Source organism: Ambystoma mexicanum, chromosome 2p (genome assembly GCF_040938575.1).
Source record: "Ambystoma mexicanum isolate Mex_15411 chromosome 2p, UKY_AmexF1_1, whole genome shotgun sequence".
Lineage (NCBI taxonomy): Eukaryota > Metazoa > Chordata > Amphibia > Caudata > Ambystomatidae > Ambystoma > Ambystoma mexicanum.
The window spans coordinates 905586601-905613259 of NC_090923.1; the positions used below are offsets into that span (position 1 = coordinate 905586601).

A 26659-nucleotide genomic window follows, 5' to 3' on the forward strand; every position below is an offset into this window, starting at 1 on the left:
CTGATCTGAAGACATTGCTGCAGGAATCATCTTCTTATCTAAGGACCAGCCTGGAAGCAAATCCAAGCCAACCAATGGTAAGGATTTGCACCATTCAAACAGCCAGTAGTTGTCCAATCAGGGACAAATACTGGTTTCACTCTTGCCCCAAGCCCAGATTCCCTGGCAAGACTGATGTGGATTAGTATGAGACCATCCCACCCCTTTCCTGGCACACACCACAAATCAGCCGTAGCACTGTGAAAGCATCAGCTTCCCCAAAGGGCAAATGCATAACCTTATGAAGGATTTCCTGAGCTGGCATGGTAGGAAGAAGGTCAAACAACAAAACAGCCAAAGAAGTAAGCAAAAATCTCCTGGCACTGCCATTTTCGGGCACTAGCCCTGGGACGTCATTTAGGGGTCACCAGGGGTCACACTTGTGACCCCTGAGGTTTCCTTTGCTACCCCTGTGGTCTTCCTTGCTACCCCTAAAAAATAAAAATATAAAAATATAAAAATTGAACTTTTCTTTTTTTTTTTACAAATTGAAGCTCCTGGGCTGTGGCCAATGCCATGCGCTTAGTTGAGCTATTTGTCTTTCTGGAATTCCATACAATAATTGCTAGACTCGTCAAAGGTTTATTTCAAGGCACATTTCAGGGGGCGAGTCACTGATTTAGTCTGTTCGTAAACACCTCAAATTTACAATGCAGATAAAATACTCCAAAAATCATTTAGAGTAGGATGAGCATCCATTTTTGTATTTTGCTTTTCCCAAGTTGCAGTTATAGCATGTTTTTTTCTGCTGATACATATGGTGATCCATTCTTGTATGAAATGTATATCAGTTATAGTAATATTGTAACCTTATTTTTCATAGTGTACTTAGAAACAATGCTATGTGATGCCACTTCTTGTTTTGTCAAGGCGTAAACGGTCGTGTTCCATCGCTTCCTGTGATGTCACTTCAGGGTGTGGTCAAATGATATCACTTCCTGTGATGTCATCAGAGGTCAAGGGTCATATGATGTCACATCCGCTACCCCTGGCATTTTCTTTGAAATGACGTCCCTGCACTAGCCATGTTTAGTAGCCATATACGGTAAACGAGAATGTGCATACTAAAAAGAATGCAAAAATTTAAAAAATGTATATGCTGCCATAAACTTGTCTTTAGGCACATTTAAAAATAACCAAAAATCCCAAGTGTAAAAAGCTACAGTGATACAAAAAGATCCCCACTGCACTGTAAGGTGCTGTATGCAATGTTAAAAAGTCACAGAATAAAAACATAGTTTCCCAGTACTGATCATCTGAAAGACTGATCAGTTTCCCCATAACAAATGAGCAAAAGGCAAGGGAAGTGAAACTAGAGGCTTTACTTCCCTTCAAAAGGTCTGACCATGTCAAAAAACAGAGCAAAAGAAAGGGGCTCCATAGAGACTATAAAAGGCAAAGTTGCAAAAAGAGAAATCTTTTCTAACACCAAGCACCCCAAAATGTGTATTCTGCATGATACATCCGGTCTGACACACCTCCCGAATCAAGACAAGAAGTAGCTGAATAGAGCTCTTTAAGTGGCAGAGCTGGGTATTCTGAGTCTATGGGGAACTAGAAACATCCTGCGAGCACCACTCTGGGAAGATGAGATGACTTGAGTGGCAGTATACGAGAGACACATTTATGTAACGGGGGGCAGCAAGGCTCATTTCCTGCTGACTTGGGGGAGATTATTGGTATTGAAAGCGAGCTAATCCATACATACGAAAATACTGCATATTAGCACTAGCAAGAATAAGAAAGGGGTCTGTGTTGGAAAGCCCCCTTAGACAGAGCTGTAGTACAATTTAACATGTGCCCTGAGCACACAATGTACTCACCTGAGGCTAAGATTGATGGCCTGTTAGGATTAGTATATGAGTTCCTATTGCTTTATGCTCAGCCTTGGTGGCTGGTTGATCGTGGGATCATGAATTAACATGGCATACTATCAAGAAAACAACTTAGCTACAGGTTGATCCGTCAGTAGTGCTATTATTTGCACAAGTTTAGCAGTTCGAGAACATTATATTTTACACTTCTTTATATTTGCCTTAGAGAAGTAGAAAGTTGCTTCTTAATTTTTTTTATTGTTTCAAAGAACTGAACAATGTACACCGTGGACATGTCTGATCTTCCTGTTTGTTATACCATAATGGTAAAAAAAGAATTTATCAATTCTAGTTGCAAACAGTCATCTCAGAGTCTTATCACAGTCCCGTTCAGCAATTGCCACGCCTAACTTCTCAGAAAAGCCACGTAATTTGGTAAAATCTTGAATCAAAGTTGCCCAAGCCATTAAAGTGTGAATAGTGGAGTAAGACTTTCATGTTGATATTTTGAGCACATCCCTCAGAGTGAGATATTTTACTCATTCCTTCCCAAGTAGGTTTTCTTTTGACAAGGAAAGAGACAGCATGCTGCCCTTGACATTAGTGTTCCTTGATCCAGCTCTGGGCCTCAAGTTCTCTTGCCTTCCATAGGAGGCGGCAGATGTCGCAGAAGGAGGAGGTGTTACCTGGGGTACAACACCCAGGAAGTGCATGCTGAATATGGTCCATTCTCCAAGCCCCATTCCCAAAACCGCTCTGATTTCACAGTTGTCACTGCAGATGAGAGCCCGTCCGTTCAAGTTATGGCTTCGAATATTTTTCTTGTACACCTGCACATTTTCCTCTTTAAGCCCCAGTCTGTCCATCTGAAATAGAAAAGAAAATGCTTATGTCATAAACCATCTATTCCAGTTGATCAGGTAACTCATTGAGTTAAGCACTTGCTGCAGAGATCTGACTGACAACTGAAGGAGGCCTTCCATCTGTTCAGGGTTATTGAATTTGGTGCTGTTAAATTGGGTACAGGTTTCTCCCATTATTAAGGACTATGATATGATATGATATGGCATTTATAACGCGCCTATACACAAGTGTTTCAAGGCACGAGAATGAAATGGCAAACACTGAAAAATAAGTTATGAGTTGTATTATTATACTATTGTACACAAATACATCTGTATTCCATGTTAAACACATTAAATCATTGTGGAAATACAATCAATTTTTCTTAAAAAACAATATTTCCCATAAACCATTAAAAACTCTAATTTCCAACAATGCAACTGGTTCTCTTACTCTCATAAACTATATCACATCGTGGTCCTTGATTGACAGAGGCTAGACCAGGGAATAGGTTTAACAAAGGTTTTTGTTTTATAAAAAACATGTTTACAGGACCGGGCACAATAAACACAATTAAATTAAAAGCTGTGAGGATCGGTATCCTCCAGAGACGGGGTAGTAAACTTAACCAAAAGTAAGTCTCTCTTGGTGAAGAAAAGTATTCCCTCAAAAATTCTGCCAATACTCATTAAATTTCAGGGCCAGATATCTCCTGGCAAATCCACACAATAATTTATGAGCTCACAATCCTGGGTGTTAAGGGGTCCTGCACCCAGCTTCACACAGCTCTTAGGATCTTTTCTCCTTGGTTCCCAGTCCTAAGTGTTAGCTTCGTACTTGGAGCCTATAAATTGATTCTGTAAGTGGGGCCATGAGTGGGACAGCTTCCAAGTTGGATTGGAGCCAGAGGGTGACAGGAAGCTACCAAAAATCTGGGGCAGGGTTCTCATTAGATACTCAACCTCCTTCCTCTCTGCCAGGTTTGTCCTCCTCTTGACACCTATTCCAATCCCTCTCTTCACCTTGGCATTTTGCCTCAAGTTTCCTTCAGACAAAGCTTTTCATTTGGTTGTTGGCCATTTAGGTGTACCCCTTTTGGTCTTTGGGACAACTACCTTCTCTTCAACAAAGTTCCACTAAATATCTCTCCGTACCATCTCCTCCCCTAGTACATTTGTTGTCTTTAACTTTACCTCTTCAATTATTTTTTACTGTCTGCTTGAGGTTACCCAATGTTCCCCCTCCATTCTTTAGATCACCTCCTCTTTCATCTTCCTGAAGCTTCTTCAACCATCAACCTTTTTCTTGTACCCACTCTTCTTCAGTTTTCTCTATCTCTTGTTTTTTTTCGTTGGCAACTTTCATCACTATTGTTCAGACAGAATGTTTTATTTACGTGAATTCTAGGGCCACATTTTAATGTCCCTTAACTTTTTTGATTCTTACCTATTTTTATTTTTGGATCATTGACTGATTTTAGGTGGTCATACGGATTTCTACTGAAGTCCCCCTCCCACTGCAAACCTTATTGGCTCATTATGAGTATATGGTCCTGGGACTCATGTATGGCTCCCAGTCCCGGGGTGCTTGTTAATCACCCCATTTGTGCTCTAGGGGGATTGTCACTGCACTTTGGTTTTAGGGAGGGGTCTGGTGGCAGCTGCTATCTAGTTTTGCATTCACCAATGGTGCAAGCTATTTTACTGCATTGCTAGTTTAGTTTTGAAGCCCAGCTCTGGGGCATTTTGTTCTAGGAGCTTCCTTTGTTCGAGTAGGTTTAACATTGACATTATTTATATGTGAGTTCTTTTTTAGCCCAAGCATGCTCCAGATTGGTCCTTGCTTGTTTGGACCATCTATGTTCCCGGATTTGCCATTTCACGTCTAGCAGGGCTAGTCTGGTTTGAGTGGCAGATTGAGGGGCCGACCAGATGGTCTGGCCTCATAACCCTTTGTCCTTAATCCCCTAATATGATTTGCATGCTGGCCAGCCCCTGAGAGTGCTGGTGCGTATGCTGAAACCCTGTACCAAAGCTCTGTCTTGCTACTGACATTTTCAGAAGAGCATTTATTTTGCATGCAGGAGGGTTTGCCATTTCCCATCATTGATGCAATTTAAGGGCCACATTTGGCCATGCTGGCTGAATGTTTTGTCCTTGGCTGATCTCCAGTTAGTTTATTCTGCTTTAAGATGTCCATTCAGAGACTCCTCTGTTTTCTTACTGACTCCAATTGTGGGCTTGGGGCCAGAGCTTCCATGCTGGTACTGTCTCAAGGTCGTTCTGCCACCGCCTTCCTGATTCGCTGCAGAGGATGTCCCACATTAGTGCTGGAAGCTTCTGCTGCTTGAAAGGGTGTTGAGACTCATAACACCATCTCTGCCTCTTCTGCTCCCGTACACCATTGTCTACTTTGTGGGACTGTCTTCTGTGACTGATCACCCTCTCCTTGGCCTCCAAGCTGCTAGATTCTTTTCCCAGTCCCACTGCCATCCTAGAGTATTCCTCACCATTGCTTTAACTTCTGGCATACGTATCTCCATCGTAGGAAGGGCATCTATTCCTATTCTTTACTGGCTCCAGTCCCTGGGAAGTTGAATCCTGTAAACCTTGCCTAGGAAAGAAGCCCTCTACTTACCAGGTTGTTTCGCCTTGTAGGATATGTCTTTCTGGAAGCAAACACTTTGAGTACTTCACTCAGGGCAGGGGGGTGTTGGGATATTCTGGGTTCTCCCCCTCAGGCATCTCTATGGTCCAGGGTTGAGATTTTTCAGAAGCGAGTCTCAACCGCATGAACTTCTGAGGCTTCTGGTTTTCGAACCAACCTCTGGAACTTTTCATTGGGGTCTCCTCTGGTCCTCTCTGGGGTCGTTTGCCTTTGTGTCCAATGAGATTTAGGGCAAATAGTGGAATTTTAGTACTAGTGAGTTTTAATGAATGTCTTTTTAAAGCCATGCTCTTCCTTTTACTTTAAATTAATATTTGCACTGGAGCTGCTTTTGGTGACACTATTTTCCCCTGATGTGCACCTCCTTGGTAATGGTTGCTAAAGTGTATCTAGATTTTGTGGTGGCCTCAGGCTCTGTTTTAGAATTGTTTTCCCCCATCTGGAGTCTGGATTAGCTGTGAGGCGTGCATTTGTATTTCCATTATAATATGCCCCAGAGATGTAGAAATACTGTGGCTTTGTTAGAGTTTGCATTAGCGATTCTGGAACACAATTTTAACTATGTTTTAATATCTGGTTACTTTCTCCCCCCCTCCGTGTATCTATGTGTTTTGAGCCTATCACCAGGCAGTAGACATACAATTTAATAGGGGAGTGGGTTGTGTCTATTATGACAATGTTCTCTTTTTGTGCAGGCACTATGTATTGTAACTGTGTTATAATGTCTGCTTCCCCTCTCCCCTTGTCACTATAAATTGCGTGCTTATCCTTCGATAGTAGACCCAAATTTAGTATAGGGGTGTGGGGTGTCTTAAGTGACATTTACTGTTTTTATTTTACATGAGGTATTTTTACTGCGTGCATTGTGTTTGCTAAACTGCTTATCCAACTAATAGGGGTACATACACTTATGTGCTCTTTCCCACCCCCCTAACAAATTCGATGAACTGTCAAAGACATTTAAACTGCAGGCTTTGTAATGCCTGACGATGAAAGAACGTCGTACCACATATATGTAGCATAATAAATGTGTATATTTTTTTGTATGCCAGTGTGATGCGTTTTTTGTGCCTAAATGTGTTGATTAATTGCATCTTTGTGTCAGCCAGCATCCCCATCCTGTTATCCACCTCCATCAGGAGATAGGCATCTGGCCCCTCTTGCAACTCTCTGCTCTGCAGGTGGAGGCCGTTGCCAACAATGCCTTTACCGACAGAGCTTTATTCTCCGTTTGAAGATGGCCGCCATGGCTGGCTCGAGGCCATCGAGTACACTTCTTTGTAGCGTCCGGCAACGTTCTACACCACCTGGCTGCATCTATTTCTATTTCAGCAACCCAACCCTCTGATTGAAGGATGCATTATGAAAGCCTTTGTCACTGAGCCGGCAGGCACTGCTGGCCCACCACAGAAGCCCGCATATAAGGGTCTTTTCCTGTCTGGGCCTGTCCGAGCATGGACAGCGCTGCAGATTCAATGCCTTTGTCCCCTATACATGCTTCCGTCTACCTCTTTCCCACCTTAACTTCATGTGGCACCCGCTCTACCCATGGTGTTATCTTCTCTTCCTAAGATAAGGAGGCCTTCCCCTCTGCTCCCTGCCTGCACATCCTTGCTTACACTTTCCTGCCCTCCTTCCACTCCGTGCCTCTGTGCTTGGCTTGTTGCCTGCGTTTCCAGATTCCCAGTCTCCCTTACTTCCTCTTTCTTTCCCCTTCTGAGGCGCCCCCTGTCCAGCTTGCCGCCCCCTCCTGTGCGGTATTGTTTCCTATTGCCTCCTCGCCCCTTTCTGAGTTTCCCTACCTCTCTTCTGTCCTCACTGCTTCAGGGTGCCTCCTCGCCCCTCTTCTGACTTTCCCTACCTCTCTTCTGTCCTCACTGCCTCAGGGTGCCTGCTCGCCCTTTTTCTAGGTTTCCCTACCTCTCTTTTGTCCTCACTGCCTCAGGGTACCTGCTCGCCCTTTTTCTAGGTTTCCCTACCTCTCTTCTGTCCTCACTGCCTCAGGGTGCGTCCTCGCCCCTCTTCTGGGTTTCCCTACCTCTCTTCTGTACTCACTGGCTCCGGGTGCCTCTTTGTCCCTTTTTTGGGGTTTCCTAAATCTCTTCTGTCCCTCCTTACTTTCTCGTTTGCCACTTCACTTTGGACTTTCGGTTCTCCAATGTTGCAGTTGTCTTTCCCCACGAACCACAGTTCACGTTCCAGGACTTCCTTCTGTTCCGACTCCTTGTTAGGGGCCTATGTCTCTGTGCCGCCCCTTCATTTCCCCCAATCTTTTTCCTTTTACATCTCCTGCCTTGCAATATGTCCCCTTCTTGCCTTCCTCTCCTCCCTCACTGCTAAATGTATTTCTGCCTGTTCGAGGCATTGTGAAATTGTTTTACTGCCTGAAGTCGTTTTTACCCTTTTTACCTTCCTCTCTGATGTAGTTCTATCAACCTTGTGGTGACGTTTTCCCAATTGGTGCACCCACCCTAACTGTTCATGTTGCCTACCTATTGTTACATAAATTGCCGTAGCTCCTTGCACCACAGGGTGAGGCTTTTATCTACTACCTATTTTGTTCCCTGCTGCCTTCAACCTCTGGTTTGCCCTTTCTTCCAGCCTTCCACCTGTTGGCTTCTGCCACCGCACTAATTTGACTTTTCACTGCCTTGCTCTTGGTCACATCTTGCCTACCCTAAAAACAGGATTGACTTTTTCACAGCCTGCGCTGTGTTTTGCATCTTGCCTACCCTAAACACCGGATTGACTTTTCACAGCCTGCGCTGTGTTTCGCATCTTGCCTACCCTAAACACAGGATTGACTTTTCACAGCCTGCGCTGTGTTTCGCATCTGCCTACCCTAAACACCGGATTGACTTTTCACAGCCTGCGCTGTGTTTCGCATCTTGCCTACCCTAAACACCGGATTGACTTTTCACAGCCTGCGCTGTGTTTCGCATCTTGCCTACCCTAAACAGAGGATTGACTTTTCAGAGCCTGCGCTGTGTTTCGCATCTGCCTACCCTAAACGCCGGATTGACTTTTCACAGCCTGCGCTGTGTTTCGCATCTTGCCTACCCTAAACACCGGATTGACTTTTCACAGCCTGCGCTGTGTTTCGCATCTTGCCTACCCTAAACACCGGATTGACTTTTCACAGCCTGCGCTGTGTTTCGCATCTTGCCTACCCTAAACACCGGATTGACTTTTCACAGCCTGCGCTGTGTTTCGCATCTTGCCTACCCTAAACACAGGATTGACTTTTCACAGCCTGCGCTGTGTTTCGCATCTGCCTACCCTAAACACCGGATTGACTTTTCACAGCCTGCGCTGTGTTTCGCATCTTGCCTACCCTAAACACCGGATTGACTTTTCACAGCCTGCGCTGTGTTTCGCATCTTGCCTACCCTAAACACCGGATTGACTTTTCACAGCCTGCGCTGTGTTTCGCATCTTGCCTACCCTAAACACCGGATTGACTTTTCACAGCCTGCGCTGTGTTTCGTATCTTGTCTACCCTAAACACCGGATTGACTTTTTCACAGCCTGCGCTGTGTTTCGCATCTGCCTACCCTAAACACTGGATTGACTCTCTCACCCGTTTAGTCTTAATTACTGCTTGCATGCCTGATGTAGCCCCTCACTCCCTGAGGCGAGGCCTTTCCAGTTTGCAGTCACTCATAGCTGCTTGTCATAACTGCATGTCTGGTTTTCCTTTATGCAGTTTACCTACTTGTCCCTGCACTTTTTTTAACCTGTTTTTCATTTAATTGTACCTCTCACCTTCCTCCCCTCCTGCACTTCCCCTCCTCCCACTCTCCCCACTTTTTTCATGTTTCAGCACTTGCACGAACTCGGAATGGCCCGGTAATTCCTCATTCCGAGGACCCGGACCCAGGCGCGATTTCGGCGGCAGCCATGCCGGCAATAGCGGCATGGCTACCGCCGAACTCGTAATGAGGCCTTTTGTCATTAATATTGTTTCAGGAATTAATTAAACAGTCAAGGCAGTATTATAATTATATTATTTGTTTTGGAATTTCGATTGACAAGTACATCTTAGATGTTAGAATGTTATGCAGTCAGTACAATAAAAAAAGAATCACATCATTGTTTTTATTAGGCTTTAGATCCCAACGTGACACAGCTTCAAAAGTCAAAGTCCATTTACAGAATTATTTTTCTTTTTTCCATGCAAAAGTTAACATGATATGATATGGCATTTATAACGCGCCTGTACACAACTGTCTCTAGGCGCGACAAGACAAGGAGGGGAAACATAGGGAGGACAAAAACAACGATCTTATTAGGGCTTGTGTCATTCGTATCGCGCAAGTGTGGTGAAGAGGGAGTGGAGAAGTGCAGGTAACTCAATAAGTGCAGCCAGCGGGTGGCTCATAAGCGCAGTGAGAAGGGACTGTAGGGTTTCAGGTACAGACCCTAAAGTACAGGTGGAGCCCAGAAGCAGTGCAAGGGCAACTGGACATGCAGGAGCCTGCGCCCGAGTGCAGAGGGTAGCCAGGTGATCAGTGTGCAGAGCAGTCGGGGACATCAGCAGGGTAGAGGAAGAGAGAAAGCGGAAGTGAAAAGGACAGTCTTGAGTTGATTCCAGAGGGGGTTCTGCTCAAGTTTGAGAGAGGCATTCACACTTTTTCAGATTGGTCCGTCGTGAAACTTCCTGCCCAAATTCAGGGCTGAATTCTAAGGTGTTATACAAAATCTCTGAATCAAAGAGCCAAGGTGAAGCAAGTCACTTTCCGTCTTTAGATCTGCAGCATTGACTTGATGTTCCTATATTTTCTTACAATCGAGATGCCCATAGCCAAATCATCATGTAATTGAATCAGGGTTTTACTCTTTTTTTTTTTATAACACATTTTATTGGTTTTTAAACATACATACAATACACCAACAGATCCCCTCCACCCTCCCTCCCCACAACACCCGGGTTGGTTCATCACTCCATTCCTGTCTTGCTGCTATACACTTTGCTTTCGGGATCTGCATTTCTCACCATGTCCTGTATAGTGGTCGTGTCCATCTCTTTTCCTTTTTAACCGGCGGGGTCTACATCACATGGTCTTCCCACTTTCCCCAGATCTTGATGGCTTTTGCCGGGCACCCCCGTGCTGTATAGATTCTATGCTCTTTCGCTGCACATATGTCCATTTCGTTTGACCACTGGGCCACTGATGGGCTTTCCGGGGCCCCCCATTTCTGTGCTATATCGCGTTTCATCAGGCCCATTGCGGTGGAGAGAAAAATACCCTCCCATTTATTCAGTATATTCTCATCTGGAGCCCCCAGTAACATTGTTGCAGGTTGTGGGATTATTGTGCGCCGCAGGGTTCTCGTTAGCAGTTGACAGCATTGCGCCCAGAAGGTCTTGATTTTAGGGCATTCCCAGAGAAGGTGGATGAAAGTCTCCTCCTCCCTCCGACATTTCAAACAGTTAGGGTCCTCCACTCTTCCCCAGCCAAATAGGGCCCCTCGGGGGTAGTACACCCTGTGGAGTATCTTAAGTTGTACCAGTCTAATTTTGGAGTCTATTGCGACTTCGCGTGGGTTCATAAGTATTTGGATCCAGTCCTCTGGGTCAATGGGCCCCAAGTCTCCCTCCCATTTATTTTTAAGACTGACCAAATCCGGAGTGGCGAACGCGTTAATCGCCTTGTACAGAATAGTGGTAACCTTGGCAGGAATATGCTGTGGCAGTAAGTTGCGTTCCAGAGGTGTGTAATCTGGTATATCGTCAAGCTGTTGTACATGTGCATTAATGGCGTGTGTTAGTTGTAGGTAGTGGTAATGTTCTGTGGCAGATATTCCGAATCTCTGCTGCAGGGTTTCGAATGGGAGGATGGAACCATCAGTAATAATGTCTCCTATTGTAGTTATCCCAGCCTCCACCCACCGGGTCCATGCAGCCAACCCATAGTTGTGCCATAGTGATCCTGTTCCCCCAGCCAATGTGGGTGCGTGCCTGCCTCCAGATCATCGCGATATGGGTGGACATCGTTTGTGCGGGGGGCCTGGTTAGGGTCTGGTATGGTGTTTCCAGTGGTGGGGTGCCTTGGATAATGGGTTCCTCCGCTCTAATGTGTGGTTGTTCGGGGTCTCCATGAAGGAGGTCATTAACTACATTTAGTTGACAGGCCCAGTAGTAGGACCTGAGGTGTGGGAGTCCTATGCCCCCCTCCCAGATGGATCATTGCAACGTGGTCAACGCGATTCGAAGCTGCCCGCCCTTCCATATCAGTTTCCTGAGTAGGCGCTCTACTCGGTTAAATTCCGCGTTTGGTATGGCCAATGGGGCATTCTGCAGTATATAAAGGAAGCGTGGAAGCACCATCATTTTAAAGAGGGCCGATCTGCCCTTTAGTGTGAGAGGAAGAAGCATCCAGTGCTGTACATCCCCGGCAAAGTGGTCGATTAGTGGATGCAGGTTGTGTGCCACATATTCCGAGAGAGTCCCTGAGACCCATATGCCCAGATAGCGGAAGCCTCCCCTCTCCACCCGATATGGCACGCCTCGGGGGACTGCCAGATCTTCCCCCTTCACTGGGAACAGGACCGATTTACCCCAGTTAACTCTGAGTCCACTGAATTCCCCAAAAGTCGTCAGCATTTGGGTTATGATTGGGCATGCGTGGTCTGGGTTGCTGAGATAGAGTAGCAGGTCATCTGCATATAAGGATACCCTGTCCTCTCGTCCGTTTGGCAGCAAAAGCCTCACCATGTAGTAACCTGTCGGAGCCATTGGACAAGCGGTTCGATTGCTAGGGCGAATAGAAGGGGAGATAGAGGACAGCCCTGTCGGGTGCCTCTGCCCAGTGGGAAGGTCCCAGAGGACCAGCCATTTACCCTGACTGCAGCCATTGGCGCCTCGTATAGCAGCTGAACCCAGCTGAGAAAGGTCTCGCCAATGCCCATGCATCTCATTATCGCCCACAGGCTTTCCCACACCACCGAGTCGAACGCTTTCTCGAAATCAATTGCTAAAAGAGCAAGTGGCGTGTCGAGGCTCGGGGCTTTTTCCAGGAGTAGATGCAACCTGCGTAGGTTCATTCTGGTCGATCTTTGCGGCATAAAGCCGCACTGGTCCGGATGAACCAGTGAGGATATGACCGGTTGAAGTCTATTGGCCAGTATCTTGGCCAAAATCTTTGCTTCGCTGTTAATAAGCGATATAGGCCTGTATGATGTGCACCGGTCAGGGGGCTTTCCTTGTTTGGGAATGACCACAATATTGGCCGTTCGTAGGTCCAACGGAAGGATACCCTGTTCTTTGGCTGCCAGGAATAAATCCCAGAGGGGGGCCGCCATCCTGTTGCTGCCCAGCTTCCTCCAGGTCTCAGCCGGGAAGCCGTTAGGGCCCGGTGTCTTCCTGGATTGTAGCTGGGACATGGCCTCCGTGATTTCGGCTTCATACAGTTCCCTATCCAGATGTGTTTTTGCTGCTCCGAGAGGTGCGGGAGCACAATCTCGTCCAGAGGGGATGGGTCTACCGGTGATGTTGGGGTGGCGTAGAGTGCGGCATAAAATTTAGCGAAGGCCTCTGCTATTTCTGGGTCTGTTTGGGCCGGTCCATTGGGGTCTTCTGTGATCTGCCTGACGTGCCTGTGCCATTCCTCCCGACATTCCAGCCAGGCCAATAGTTTGCCGGCTTTGTCTCGGTGTTCAAAGATTCTGGTCCTTGACTCCCTATGCGCTTGCTTTGCGTTATCTAGCGCTGTGTTGTGAAGGGTTGCTCTGGCCTTCACGAGGGAGCGGTGGGCGTCAGGGGTGGGGTTAGAGACATATCTCTTTTCCCATTCCTTTACGGCTTCCTCTGCTTCCATAACTTTCCTATGGTGTTCTCTCCTTTTATTACACGTCCAGGCCTTTATTTCCCCTCTAAGTACCACCTTATGAGCTCCCCATAATGTCACCGGATCCTCTACAGAACCCGCATTTATTTCAAAGAATTTGTTGGATTTTTCGGTGATGTGTTCCACGAATTCTGGAAGGCCTAAATAATAATAATTTAGCCGCCAAGTCCTGGGAGGCAGGGGTCTATCTGTCTGGAGCAGTACCTCCAGGGGAGAATGGTCAGATATGCCGCGGGGAAGGAGTTCTGCTGCTTTTACCCTATACGCTACGGGAGTCGGAAGGAAGAAGTAATCCAGCCTGGACAGGGACGCGTGGGCTCCCGAGTGAAAGGAAAAGCCCTGATCTGTAGGGTGGAGGTCTCTCCACAGGTCACTTAAGCCTAGAGCTGTTGCAAAGGTCGCTAGCCGTGTGGACTTGTTTGGGTTTCGGTTCCGTATGTGAGTCCGGTCCCGTGTATTACACATAACATCATTAAAGTCCCCCCAAGGAGCCATAGATCAGGCTGTTGTTGCGCCATCAATGTCGTGACATCTCTCAAGAGAGCATCCCCCAGCCCCGGTGGGGAGTATATCGCCAGAATAGCCGTCACTTCCCCCCACAGTGTGCCTCTAAGTAGCACAAAACGGCCGCTGGGGTCTAGTTCCACTGCCGTCAGTGCAAAGGGGAGCCGCATGTATACGAGGATCAAGACACCACGGGAACCCATCGTGTACCCTGCGTGATAAGCTAATCGATAGTTGGTCCTGCTGAAGAATCGGCAGGTCAAACCCGCTAGGTCTGTCTCCGTAAGAAGAGCCATTTCAGGGAACGCCTGTTTATAAATTGCATTATAAGCCGACGCTTAATACTTGAGTCCATGCCGTTTACGTTCCATGTGAGGATCCTTAGGGATCTATGACGTTCATTAACTACCGTTGGGGCATGTGCGCCTCCACCTGTGAAGCCATTGTGTTGTTGTGTTCCCATTTCTGTCTGGGAATCTAGTGTGTTGTGCCAGATGCGTGTGTGATATATATGACTGTGAGAGTACAGTGGTCGTGCCGGGTGGAGGCATGGGTATTGGGCATGATGTGCTTCGCGGTCTCTTGGTGAAAGTTAGAGTGGTGTAACATCCCGGAAAATTTCTAGCATATAACAACTCCCCATCCCCCCTACCCATACTCCTCCCCAACATGAAGTATATGTTGCCCGAACTCTACTGGCGCTGAAAAACTATGTCGCCAGATCAACTTGATATAAACTGTTATTACTTTCCCACCGACTTACTACTCCTTCTTGGGTCGAGTGTCTGGAGTCGGGGCGTGGCATTCGCCGGTGGCATGGTGTGTTGATTAAGATTACATACAATGCGTTCAATCCTTCGTGCATAGGCGGCAACCCCTTTCTGGTAACAGTCCAAGCAAAGTGTTTGTCACAGGTGCCTGCCTAGAAGGCAGTCGGTCAGTGTGCTCTTTTGATGTTTCCTTCCCTTGTTTCGTTTGGCCAATGTTTCTGTTAACCGCGCTAGGGATCGGGGCCCCCATCAGGTTCATTCTGATTCTCCAGTACAGGTTGTCGGGCGGGTCTTTCCTCCCCTGGTCTCGGTCTCGGTCTTCCCCTGAGATTTTGATCGGCCCTGGTCCAGTCTCCTCCAATGTGGGTCTCTGCCCATCTCCATGCCTCCTGTGGATCAGTAAAGTGGACTGTCTTGCCTTCATGTTGGATCTTCAGCTGTTCCGGGAACAGCAGCCCATATTTCACATTCATAGAGTGGAGCTTCCTTTTCAAGTGTTCAAAGGACTGTCTGGCCTTCTGAACTTCGCGGGTATAGTCCTGAAAGAAGGCGATCCTGGATCCATTATATGTCACTGTCCCTTTTGTTCTGGCCATCTGCAGGATGACGTCTCTGTTGCGGTAATTAAGAATTTTCTCGATAATTGCCCTTGGGGGTGCCCTTGGGGTTGGGCAACCAGTGGGCACGCGATGCGCACGTTCCACCGAGAAGAAGTTCGAGAAGGTTTTCGGCGCAAAGAGATCTGCCAGCCATTCCTCCAGGAAGAGTTCCATGCTGGGACCCTCTGTGCGCTCCGGCAGGCCTAAAATGCGAATGTTGTTGCGTCAGGACCTGCCTTCTCCCTCCTCCACTTGGGCTTCCAAGGTTTTCAGGCGGTTCAGTGTTTGTGTGAGTTGCTGGTGCACACTGCCTTGGTCGTCCTCCACGCTAGATATTCGTTGCTCTGCTTCTCCCGTCCGGGATGAGAGTTTCTGGAGGTCATGGCTAAGGAACGAGACCTCGGTGGAGATAGTGTCCATTTTTTGCTCCATTGAGGAGCGCGAACTGGCGATTGCGGTCATCACGTCGTTTAGTGACAGGGGTTCTTCCAGTGGAGGCGGGTCGCCCTAGGGTCCTCCGCGTTTGGTGCTGGCTGTGTGCTCGAAGCGTATTGATCCATGGTGCTTTGCGTCGTGGTTTTCTTGTTTCTTTCCTTGCCCATGATGTAGAATCCTGCAGGAATGTGAATGTGAGGACTAAGGGTGGACTTGTCCCTCGCGGCGTTGTCTGGGTCTCCACGTGTGACTGAATTGCCCCTGCTATGTTACTTCCATGTCGCAGTTTGCGCTACTGCTGCTTCAGCCTCCCCAGGGCTCGGAAAGGTTGTGGTTATTAAGCGGGGTCCGGCGCGGGGTTCCAGTCATCATAAACGATTGTCTGTGAGGAGAGGGAGCTGCCTGCTCAGTGTTGGGGGCTTGGACATTTCCACCCCGATCGCTTCCTGGCCGCGCACCTCAGGTCACCCGCGCTGCCTGTGTTGTTGGTCTAGGCGGCCCTGTCGCTGGTGGGTGTCCCGCTACGTTGTTCCCCCCTGGAAGTTCCCGCTGCTGTGTTGGTATGCTGGGGGCTTCCCTCGCAGCGGCACACCAATCACAGGCCGTCGTGCAGGGATCCCTTCCGGCCCGCAGGTGTCCCTCCGGGGGCCTCTCCCGTCTGGTCGCCGGCCCCCGGGGCGGATCCCATGCTCGGGTCGGCATAGCGGGTAGATCGGGTCCGCTCACCGTCCCCGTCCAGGCTTCTCATCTGTGGGTGGCCCTGGTCGATATCACCAGCCGGGGTTCGCCGCATCCAAGGATTGCCGCGAGTCGGGATGGCGAACAAAGAGGGCTCCAACCACAGATATCGGGATGGCGGCCCTCCCAGGCCCCTCCAGGTTTTTTTTTGGTCTTTTAGAACGAAGCCTGGTGCAACAGGTTGGGATCACGGGCGGGCACCTTCCGGCCTTCGCTATGTTTTAGCGCGTCTCATGAGCGGTGGCCATCTTTGTTTGCCGTCGGAGGTCCCACTCCGCTGTTTTTCGGCACCGATATCTTGCTCCACACGCAGCGGATTCGGTCCACTTCTCTGTCGTATGCTGCCACTGGGTTCCGCTGCACAAAAATATATTTTTTCGTGGAATCAACTTCCCAAATCAAAGGATATTAGCAGGATATTTCGGGCGGCCACGGGAGCGCCTAGGAATCACGTCTCCATTGCGTGCTCGCTGGCGACGCCCCCCCCAAGGTTTTAATCTTGATATCTGGGTAAACAAATGGGTACACCTAGGTCTGACCATAAAGATGGGATATCATCACATACTGGTTGTAGATCCCATCAGGTGGAATATTGTTTCCATGACACGGGCACGTTTAGCATATGTACGGGATGTTGTAGAAAGGTCAATTTAGTATTCTGGCCATGTGTGTACTGGGATGAATCATGGGAATGTGTCTCTTCTCCCCAAAGGGGAGCTCCCCCACCCCCATGTGATGCTAGGTAGGGGAGCCCGCTCCGCAAAACCCTCCCTAGGGGTAGAGGCACGAGGGACCACACCTTGAGAGACTCCTCCTTTGGGGACAAGGACTCCCATTCCCAGTAGGAACTCCCTAGAGGATGTTCCCAAATAACATCTTTTAACCTTTCTGAGGACAATATCTGTGAAGAGAAAGCCAATATGTGTTATTGCCAACATGAAATAGAAAACAATCCTTCTAAGGTCCCATTCCACTGGGACGAAGAAGAGGGCATATGGAGGAAAAGAGAACCTACAAGAGAGAGAGAGAGAAAAAGGACCAAAAATGTTTTTCCCGGGGTAGCCCTATGGATATGTCAGTCCAAGAAGGGGCAATAATCAGCAACACCTGAACAGAGTGCCTCCCTGAAGATTGCAAGAGGCATGAAAGCGCTTGGAGGAGAAGAGCAACTGAACTGCAGAAGGTACACAAGCTGGGAAATAGAGTGTGCGCATCACCCCCTCTTTTTTCTAAATATTAATTCGGGACTCCCGGGCTCCAGAGGTGCAGCACCGGGGTGACCCATGCCCCACTTAGGAGAGCCATAATACTGGTTTTCCCCCCTCCCCCCACCGTGGGTTTTATACTGTGCAATTGGAGTGGAGTTGGTTCCTGACTACCAACATTGATACAGCTACCAGAATTCCCTGAGGACAAAATTGGCAATAATCAGCAACACCTGAACAGACTGCCTCCCTGAAGATTGCAAGAGGCATGAAAGTGCTTGGAGGAGAAGAGCAACTGAACTGCAGAAGGTACACAAGCTGGGAACTAGAGTGCGCGCCTCACCCCCTCTTTTTTCTAAATATTGTTTCGGGAGTACCGGGCTCCAGAGGATCAGCACCGGGGTGACCCATGCCCCTCTTCGGAGAGCCATAATGCTGGTTTTCCCCCCTCACCCCACCGTGGGATTTATACTGTGCAATTGGAGGGGAGTTGGTTCCTGGCTACCAGCATTGACTACAGCTACCAGAATTCCACGAGGCCAAAATTGGCAATAATCAGCAACACCTGAACAGACTGCCTCCCTGGAGAGTGCAAGAGGCATGAAAGTGCTTGGAGGAGAAGAGCAACTGAACTGCAGAAGGTACACAGGCTGGGAACTAGAGTGCGCACCTCACCCCCTCTTTTTTCTAAATATTTATTCGGGAGTCCCAGGCTCTAGAGTCGCAGCACGGGGTGACACATGCCCCACTTAGGAGAGCCATAATGCTGGTTTTCCCCCCTTGCCCCACCGTGGGATTTATACTGTGCAATTGGAGGGGAGTTGGTTCCTGGCTACCAGCATTGACTACAGCTACCAGAATTCCCTGAGGCCAAAATTGGCAATAATCAGCAACACCTGAACAGACTGCCTCCCTGAAGATTGCAAGAGGCATGAAAGCGCTTGGATGAGAAGAGCAACTGAACTGCAGAAGTACACAACCTGGGAACTAGAGGGCGCGCCTCACCCCCTCTTTTTTCTAAATATTGTTTCGGGACTCCCGGGCTCCAGAGGCGCAGCACGGGGTGACCCATGCCCCACTTAGGAGAGCCATAATGCTGGTTCCCCCCCCCACCATGGGATTTATACTGTGCAATTGGGGGGGAGTTGGTTCCAGGCTACCAGCGTTGACTACAGCTACCAGAATTCCCTGAGGCCAAAATTGGCAATAATCAGCAACACCTGAACAGACTGCCTCCCTGAAGATTGCAAGAGGCATGAAAGCGCTTTGGAGGAGAAGAATAACTGAACTGCAGAAGGTATACAAGCTGGGAACTAGAGTGCGCACCGCACCCCCTCTTTTTTCTAAACAAAAAGGGGAGGAGCCTGAGGTAGTGAAGGAAGAGCCTGTGAGGTTCAAAAAGGGAGCAGACACTGACTTCAGAGGCAAGGCACGCAGAGTCCTTCAGTCGTAAGAGACCGAGAGGTGACCGGCATGCTACTGTTGGTAGCAACCAAGCCGGGGAAAGTGAAGCTGGGCGCATGGTGTCGCGAAGCAGAGAAAGAGAAGGAATCCGAGACTGGTGGTGGAACCACGAGGTTCATGGTGGACCAGGGGTCCTCGCAACAACGCTGAAACCACTCTACCATGGGAGACTCAGGACAAGCCGTTACCCGAGCTACTGGATCACCATCCAAGATGTACTGAGGGAGGAGAAGCTGGCAAAAAGGCAAGAGATGCCAGATTAGAAGGGGAGAGAGCTGAAACTCAGCAAATGAAAACCCTGGTCACGTTGACCCTAAGAACAGAAGGTAATAGGGGTAACAGAAGACTGGGGGGAGTGAATAAGAAGTACATTTGGAACACTTCTACTTATCACAGTTACAAGAAAGATACTATTGCAAGAACAGACAGAGGAGTGAATGAAAAGTATTATTGCAACACCCATATTCATCCCAGTTATGAGAAAGATACTATAACAAGACCAAAAAAGAGGAATGAATGAGCAGACCCTCCAGGATATTGTGGCATGAAATGGCACATTTTGTGGCATGAAATGGCATATTTTGCAGAACAAACCTTTATTTATTGCAGAATTTTTGCAGAACATTTCTTTTGACTGAAAGGTTTAAGATTGACACATTGCAGGATAGAGGCAGTGCGCAAGGCTACAAGATAGCCAGCGTGTCATTATTATGTATAATTTGAATCAATTTAATAGGAAGAGTCCCAGATGTCTCTGGCTTGACAGAACAGAGTTTGTTTTGGCTAGGTTTTTTGGTTTAATGTGCATGCCTATTTAATATTATTCACTAAATTGATCATTATCAGTTGTAATGCTGAAAATATTCCCCTTCTATGTTCTCCAATCCCCCAAACACCCACACACCTCTCTCACCAACACACCTCAAAAGTCATACCAACTCCATCAGAACTTGCATTTCCGAACCTCTCACTCTCAGTCATGCACATACTCACGTGCTATGTCACACTACCAAGTCTCAATTTGCACTCCTCAGTCCATGTCACACTCCAAATCATGCTCCCAAATCACACCTGGCATTCCCCAATTCCTCCTGCTGTGTACAGTCCTTCATTCTTTCATGCTACTTCTGCATCTTGCATCCTTTCAACCATTCTATTGCACTCTTCCCACATCCGTTTTCCCAATCTGCAGCTCGCTGCCTCTTTCCGGCCCACTGCTTCCTTTTTGCTTTCTGGTCCGCTGCTCCCCCTGAGCATGTGCTCTTTCTGTACCTCTGCTTGCTCTCTGATTTCTGGTTCAGTGCTCCCTCGCTGCTCTCTTGTGCACCTCTTTCCCCTCTGACCCACTGCCCTGCCTCTGCTGTCTTGCCTATCACTTCACATGTCACCAATCAGTCCCCTCTCTCTCTCCTTTGCCTCTCTTGATGTCACAATTTAAACAAAAATAAAATATGTAGATTTTGGCCCAGATCCTCAGAAAAGGGGGATCTAAAATTAGAGCAGAGGATATGCTATTTTTAGATGACCCATGTTTTGGAAATGAGCAGGTCACCTTTTTCTCAAAGGTCATACATCTACTGTCACACTTGAAAAAAAAATTGCCTGACAGGGTCAGGAAACACCCTGTCAGGCAGTGGCCTCCCCTCCGCCCCGCGTACAATTTATGCACATTTAAAAGTGCATCTTGTTTGGAAATTTGCAATGCACTTTTAAATGAGCAGAAACGCCCCCTGATTTACGCAAATGCGGAAAGAGGTGAAAAAGGCCATCTGAATGGGCGCATAATCTGAATGGGTGCATATAAAAGGCGCTCATTCCAGTGTCCTTTGTAGACTGGACTGCTCTTTTTTTTGGTGCAAGTGATGAGATGTGCTTGCCCATTTCCTTTCTTGCATCAAAAAAAGTTTTAACAACCTGGCCCCATGTGTATTCTTTTTTTATTGAAACAGTCTTTTTTGCAGGTGTTTTTGTAAAAGCAGCCATTTTCGTGCAACACTGTGGTTTTCGCGGCATTTCGCAGTTTAGCAAAATCGCTTGAAGCTGGAGGGGCTGAATGTGAAATATTATCGAAATGCTCATACTGGTCACAGCCAAGAGAAAGAAACCAGACTAAATGAGAATGATTATTGGAATGCTCATACTCGTCATAGTCAAGAGAAAGAAACGAGAGTAAAGGAGAATCATTATTGCAATGCTCATACTCATCACAGTCAAGAGAAAGAAACAAGAGTGTGTGAGAATCAGTATTGCAATGCTCATACTCGTCAAAGTCAAGAGAAAGAAACAAGAGTGTGTGAGAATACTTATTTGAATGCTCATACTCGTCACAGTCAAGAAAAACATTACGAAAGTGAATGAGAATCATTATTGGAATGCTCATACTCTTCTCAGTCTGGAGGGAAAATATTGGGAAGTCAGTGCAAAGAAAGGTGAACGAGAAATATTCTGGGAGTGACCCAATTTGTACCAACCCAAGAAGGCCTAAGCCAACTAGAAGGTCAAATTATAAAAGAGAAATCTGAGAACAAGCTGGACATTGTAGATCTATATACAGACACAGAACAAAGGGAAGTCGAAGACTGTGAACTATTAATGAATCTAAGAAATAGTCCAGAAGGAAAAGATACTTGTTGGTTAAGTTTACCAGAGGAGGAGAAAAGGATCATTCCTTAAAGAGGAAATAAAGATAAAAAACAACAAGCAAGGACAATACTGAATGAACTGTACAAACTGATAATAGTGGTCCCTCGAGACCATCCAAAGATCATCGATTGAAAAGTGATTGAGAGATAAGCCAATAAACCTCAGGAGAAGAGAGACGTTCTCCTGACTTTGAGCTCGTAAAATAGTGGTAGGGTCAGATAGGTTAGTGTCAGGACAGTGGATGGTTTACAGACATTCACTGACTCCTATGGTAGCTAGTTTCATGAGGTAGGAATGTTGTATAGAATAGGGAAAGATAGGCTTTATTCATATTATTTAAATACAAATCCCAGTGAAAAGTCTCTGGGCCTCATTACGACCCAGGCGCTAATGGGCTAACGGCGCCGCAAAAGGCTGCGGCGCCGTTAACCTATTAGCGCCTAATTACGAGGTCCCTTTGCGGGACCCGACCTTAACGGCTGGTTTTACCAGCCGTTAAAGTAGGGACCCGCAAAGGGAACTTGGTGCACAATTTGCACAATTTGCGACACCGTACTTAGCGCCTTCCCCATTCCCATTGAGCCCTATGGGGAAAAAAGGGGAATGGGGAAGGGCCATGGCGGCATGGGGAATTACCGCCCCACCAACCTCGGAATGGGGTGGTAATTCCCCATTCCGCCATGGCGGAGTCGGTAAGTTACCGGCATGGACCATGGTGCTATTAGCACCATGGCCCAACGCCTGGGTCGTAATGAGGCCCTCTGTCCTTCATCTGAACAACCACAGTACATTGAAAATGTTTTCCTTTTTAGTCCGGTGTATATAATGTTGAAATCCATGATGACAATCCCAGGAATACCAATGTATGCATGCAACGTGTGTCAAATTTTTGCTCCACCCCCTTTTTACTAGAAAAATGTCTCCTTTTCTTTAATTACTCATACCCCATTTTATTTGAAATCAGCAAAAAAAGATTTTTAGCCAGAAATTGCAGTCAGTTATTTGATAATACAAAGTTTACCACACACAATAGTGGGGTCGCATAATTCCGTCTGCAGTTTAGCAGTTATAAGACAGTTGTAATTATTTTTAGCATATCAAAAAATAATTACAAAGTTTGTTTTATACTGGCTGACAGTACAGTTTTTATATTCTTTGACAAGTACACAGGTAATACTTACACAACGTTTGCTTCTTCCATGGTCGTCTCGGTGGCTCAAGTTACTCAATGAACACTATCCTAATTCCAGTACCCAATGTGAAATTGTTGCATTCAAATATACTATGGGCCTCATTACGGGTTTGGCGGCAGCCATGGAGCTATTAGCTCCATGGCTGCCGCCAAACCGGGCTCCTTTACCGGGTTCCCTGAATGGGGAATTACCGGGCCATTCCGAGTTCGGAGGGCCCGGTAATTCCTCCCTCTGGGAACCCGGATCCGGACCTTCCTCATTCCCATTTGAGCCCCCATAGGGCTCAATGGGAATGGGAGAGGGAGCTAACAACGGACCGATTACGAGCGCCCGTTGTTAGCTCCCTCTTCCCCTCGCGGGACCCGGTAAGGACGCCTGGTTTTACCAGGCGTCCTTACCGGGTCCCGCGAGGGGACCTCGTAATCAGGCGGAATGGTGTTAACGGGCCCGCCACCATTAGTGGAGCCCGTTAACCCATTCCGCCTGACTTGTAATGAGTCCCTATGTCTTTTTGTAAAACAAAGAACGACTTATTAGAATTGGCGAACTTGAAAGATTGTATGTGTCCCGTGGGAGACTTTCCCAGAATGTTCATGGTTACATTGCGAGAGATGCGTTTGTTGACTGATCAAGGTCATGTCTGCCTAACTATGGACTAGCAGACTTGGTTTCCACTGTTGATAGTTTACTCTTGGTAAGATCAATTGAATTTCGTCTGAATCAGGACACTGAGATGATACATTTCCTGTGATATATAGGTGGAATACAAAATATGTTGGTATATTGGGACTAGTACTTAACAACTCATCAATATATAGTCTATGTATTTTACACTATGTATTAATGTCATCATTTTTTATTATTGCATGTATACCATCTCTATGTGCGTGTATAAATTGTGAATGTATAGGTAAAATCAGCAAGGTGGACAACCCAGAAACTCTACAGGATTACACTAGACTAACTGGTAATGTGATTTACAGTGATCATCTTTATCTTCCTTTTTTTATTTCCTGTCATCTTCGAATTTCCCCTTCTCACATATATATATATATATTTTTCCCACTATGGGTGAAGAGATGGGAAAAGGGGACTAATGCCTATAAGACTGATACATCTTAGGCAGATTGACTCCGCATTGCGAGCATGCAAACATCTGGTACACAATTATAAAACATTTCACTATACAAAAATCAGTTAAAAGATAAATGCGTATGACCATAGGGTTACACATCACTATTGAATGTATCCTATCAGGAAGAGTGCAGACCGCTAAGTAAAAATAAAATAATGGTGAAGAGTAGACTTATAAGTTGTGAAACCCGACCGATTGCGAAACCCGCTGGTCTACTTGAACACTAATATGTTTTATTTCAGTAGCATTATTTGTGAATTACTAAGTTTACAGCTACTCTGATATTCAGACTTTCGTGGGTTTTGAAATCAATTACTATATGGCTTAATTACCATTTTACCTCTTTCAAACATGGCGACCAAGCATACCTGAAATAGACACCAAAGAGGGACAACGTTTTGTTGCCAGGTAACGACTATACATTGCGGGGTGCGTTAGCCAGTGCTTTCAGCAGCAGCAGTGCCGACGCGTAGGAAACTTGTTCGCACACGAGAAAGGTAAGAGGAGGATGGGGGACGTTTATTTATGTCCGCAATTTGAATTTTTGATTACGCACAAGAAACAATTGACCTGCCCTCTGCGTCTCCGTAACAGATGTAACATCTGTACGGACACGCTTGAGGCAAGCGGGAAATGGTTTATATATTTTTGCCATTTTAAACAAGTACATGCATAACACCGCGTCTCTGTAACAGAATCTAGATCTGTACGGACACGCTCGATGTAAGCAGCCCATCATTGCTAACAAGCATATTCACAATACTTTGACTTGATAATTATGCTTTAGACAGTAGATTTGAGTGAGCAGTCTATTATCTATCAATACTATAAGTTAAAATCACATCAGATGACAGATTTTATAGAATTATGTGTTTGCCTTTACAGGGATTATCCCGTGACCGATCAATATTCATAATGGTAAGGAGGCTTTATTATTTATACCACTGTAAAATACAAGAGAAAAAGTGCATACAAAAACTTAAATCGTACCATCTGCAGCGTGCTGCTGGTTCACCTTCAATGTAAAGTTCTAACACTATCCTATATGTGTTGACACTCGAGGCACTACGTATTATACAAGATTAAGGTGTCAGAATGTTACATTAGTAGAATAGGTTTGAACAATGCGAAATATAAATTAATGAAAGGAACTGTGATTCATTACTGAAGCAAATCAATGTGTACATATACTTACATATATATTTATTTGTCTTCTTTTTCTGTCTTCATTTGTTTTGTTTTGTTTTATTTTGTCTCCAGTATTGTCATGTGTGTGATACATGAATTAATAATCAATGGTGCTTACAAACCTTACATATTTTTCCTCTCCATTTTTTACATTTGATTGTAAATTTTATTTCCATTTATGTATCAACCTTGATTGACGTGTGTGTATTTTTCATTAGAATATGAACATGATTTAATCTGCCCAGAATCTTTGTTTTGAAAAGGCCCTTGAGAGGCTGAAACACGTGTAAACAACCAATGGGCGTAATCAATCAATACATTTCATTTGAAAATCGCTATCTGGATAAAGGAAACTTATTTCTGGAGGCAAATAGATTTCGGTGGCGCAGTTAAGGTGTGGTTCCTACACTGTGTAAGAAACCAAGGAGGGGGGGATTGGTCCCTCCTAAAACCAACACACCAACGCGGCACGACACATAACGTGGTACATTGAGGTTGCTGGCATAAGAAGTTGTACCCAGAACAAACCCCCAAAAACTACTTCAGTTTCTTGAGTGGCATCACATCCTTTATTACTTTTTGTAGTCAATTGACCATAACAAGAGAACGGTTTCAGCATTTTAGCAACCATGGCACCCCCCTTTCTCAGATCCTGAAATGTATTGGCGACCAGGAAGCAATGCCAATGATAGAGACATAAATGAATGTCATCAAGAAATTCAACATCCCTAAGCGACTCCCACACCAAGCATGGGGGAGGACGAACGGTCCTGGGGGACTGAATAGATCCCTGTGAACCAATCAAACCTTCCCATCCCGTTCTCCCCATCCCTGTGCCACTACTGTTTAAGCCCTGTCCAGTGAGCCACAGCAGTGACTGCTTCACAGTAAAGCCTGAGCCATGGCCCCCAACTAAAAGGAAAATCTCTCTACAGGTACCCCAGCATGTTTGGCACAAGTATATATATTGAATACAATGTGCTAAACCTTCCACTTCCACTCTGGCCCTCTCCACACTCCCTATTCCAGAAACAGTGGTGAGAAAACGCCGAGAGCCATAAGATGGCCCCTCCATGACCGCTGGTCTAGGGAGCACTGAACAATGAGGAGGAGCACCTTTTCTTCCCCCTCTTAGAGGCCCGGGTACAAGACACTGCCTACCTGATGAATTCCGGTGCCGCGAGGTCGCACCTATTGATGATGCCACCCCCACCACTCAGCGGCAGAACCTCCTTAAACTCTCTCCCTCAGCCAGCCCCCATCCCTCCCAAATGTACCACCCCAGCATGCTGTAGTGTCTTGCTGGTATGGTCAACGCAGGCGGCAAGGCCAAAGTGAGAGACAACACACAGTTATCAGTTTTTAAAAAGCCTCAGGTGGCATTTGCTTACAAAATGCTACAGAAGAAAATACATGTCATCAAAACATATTCAACATCCCTAAGCCACTCCCATAAGTAAGCGTGGGGGAGTGGTTCTGTCTATCTCCATCCATGCCCTAAGAATGGTCTTGGGGCAATGATGAGACCTCAGTGAAACAAACGAACCCCCCAGTCCTGTTCTCTCAGCCCCT

At 46.6% G+C, this 26659-nt stretch overlaps 1 protein-coding gene across 1 annotated transcript in view; it reads right to left on the bottom strand.

The window, feature by feature from the left end:
• Positions 1–2097: 2097 nt before the first annotated feature.
• LOC138565959 (NTPase KAP family P-loop domain-containing protein 1-like) overlaps positions 2098–26659 on the bottom strand; it is an 82668-nt gene continuing 58106 nt past the window's right edge. The window contains exon 3 of the mRNA XM_069643056.1: positions 2098–2719. Coding sequence (XP_069499157.1) covers positions 2393–2719 — 327 coding nt within the window. The 3' untranslated portion in view covers positions 2098–2392. The remainder of the gene's footprint in view (positions 2720–26659) is intronic.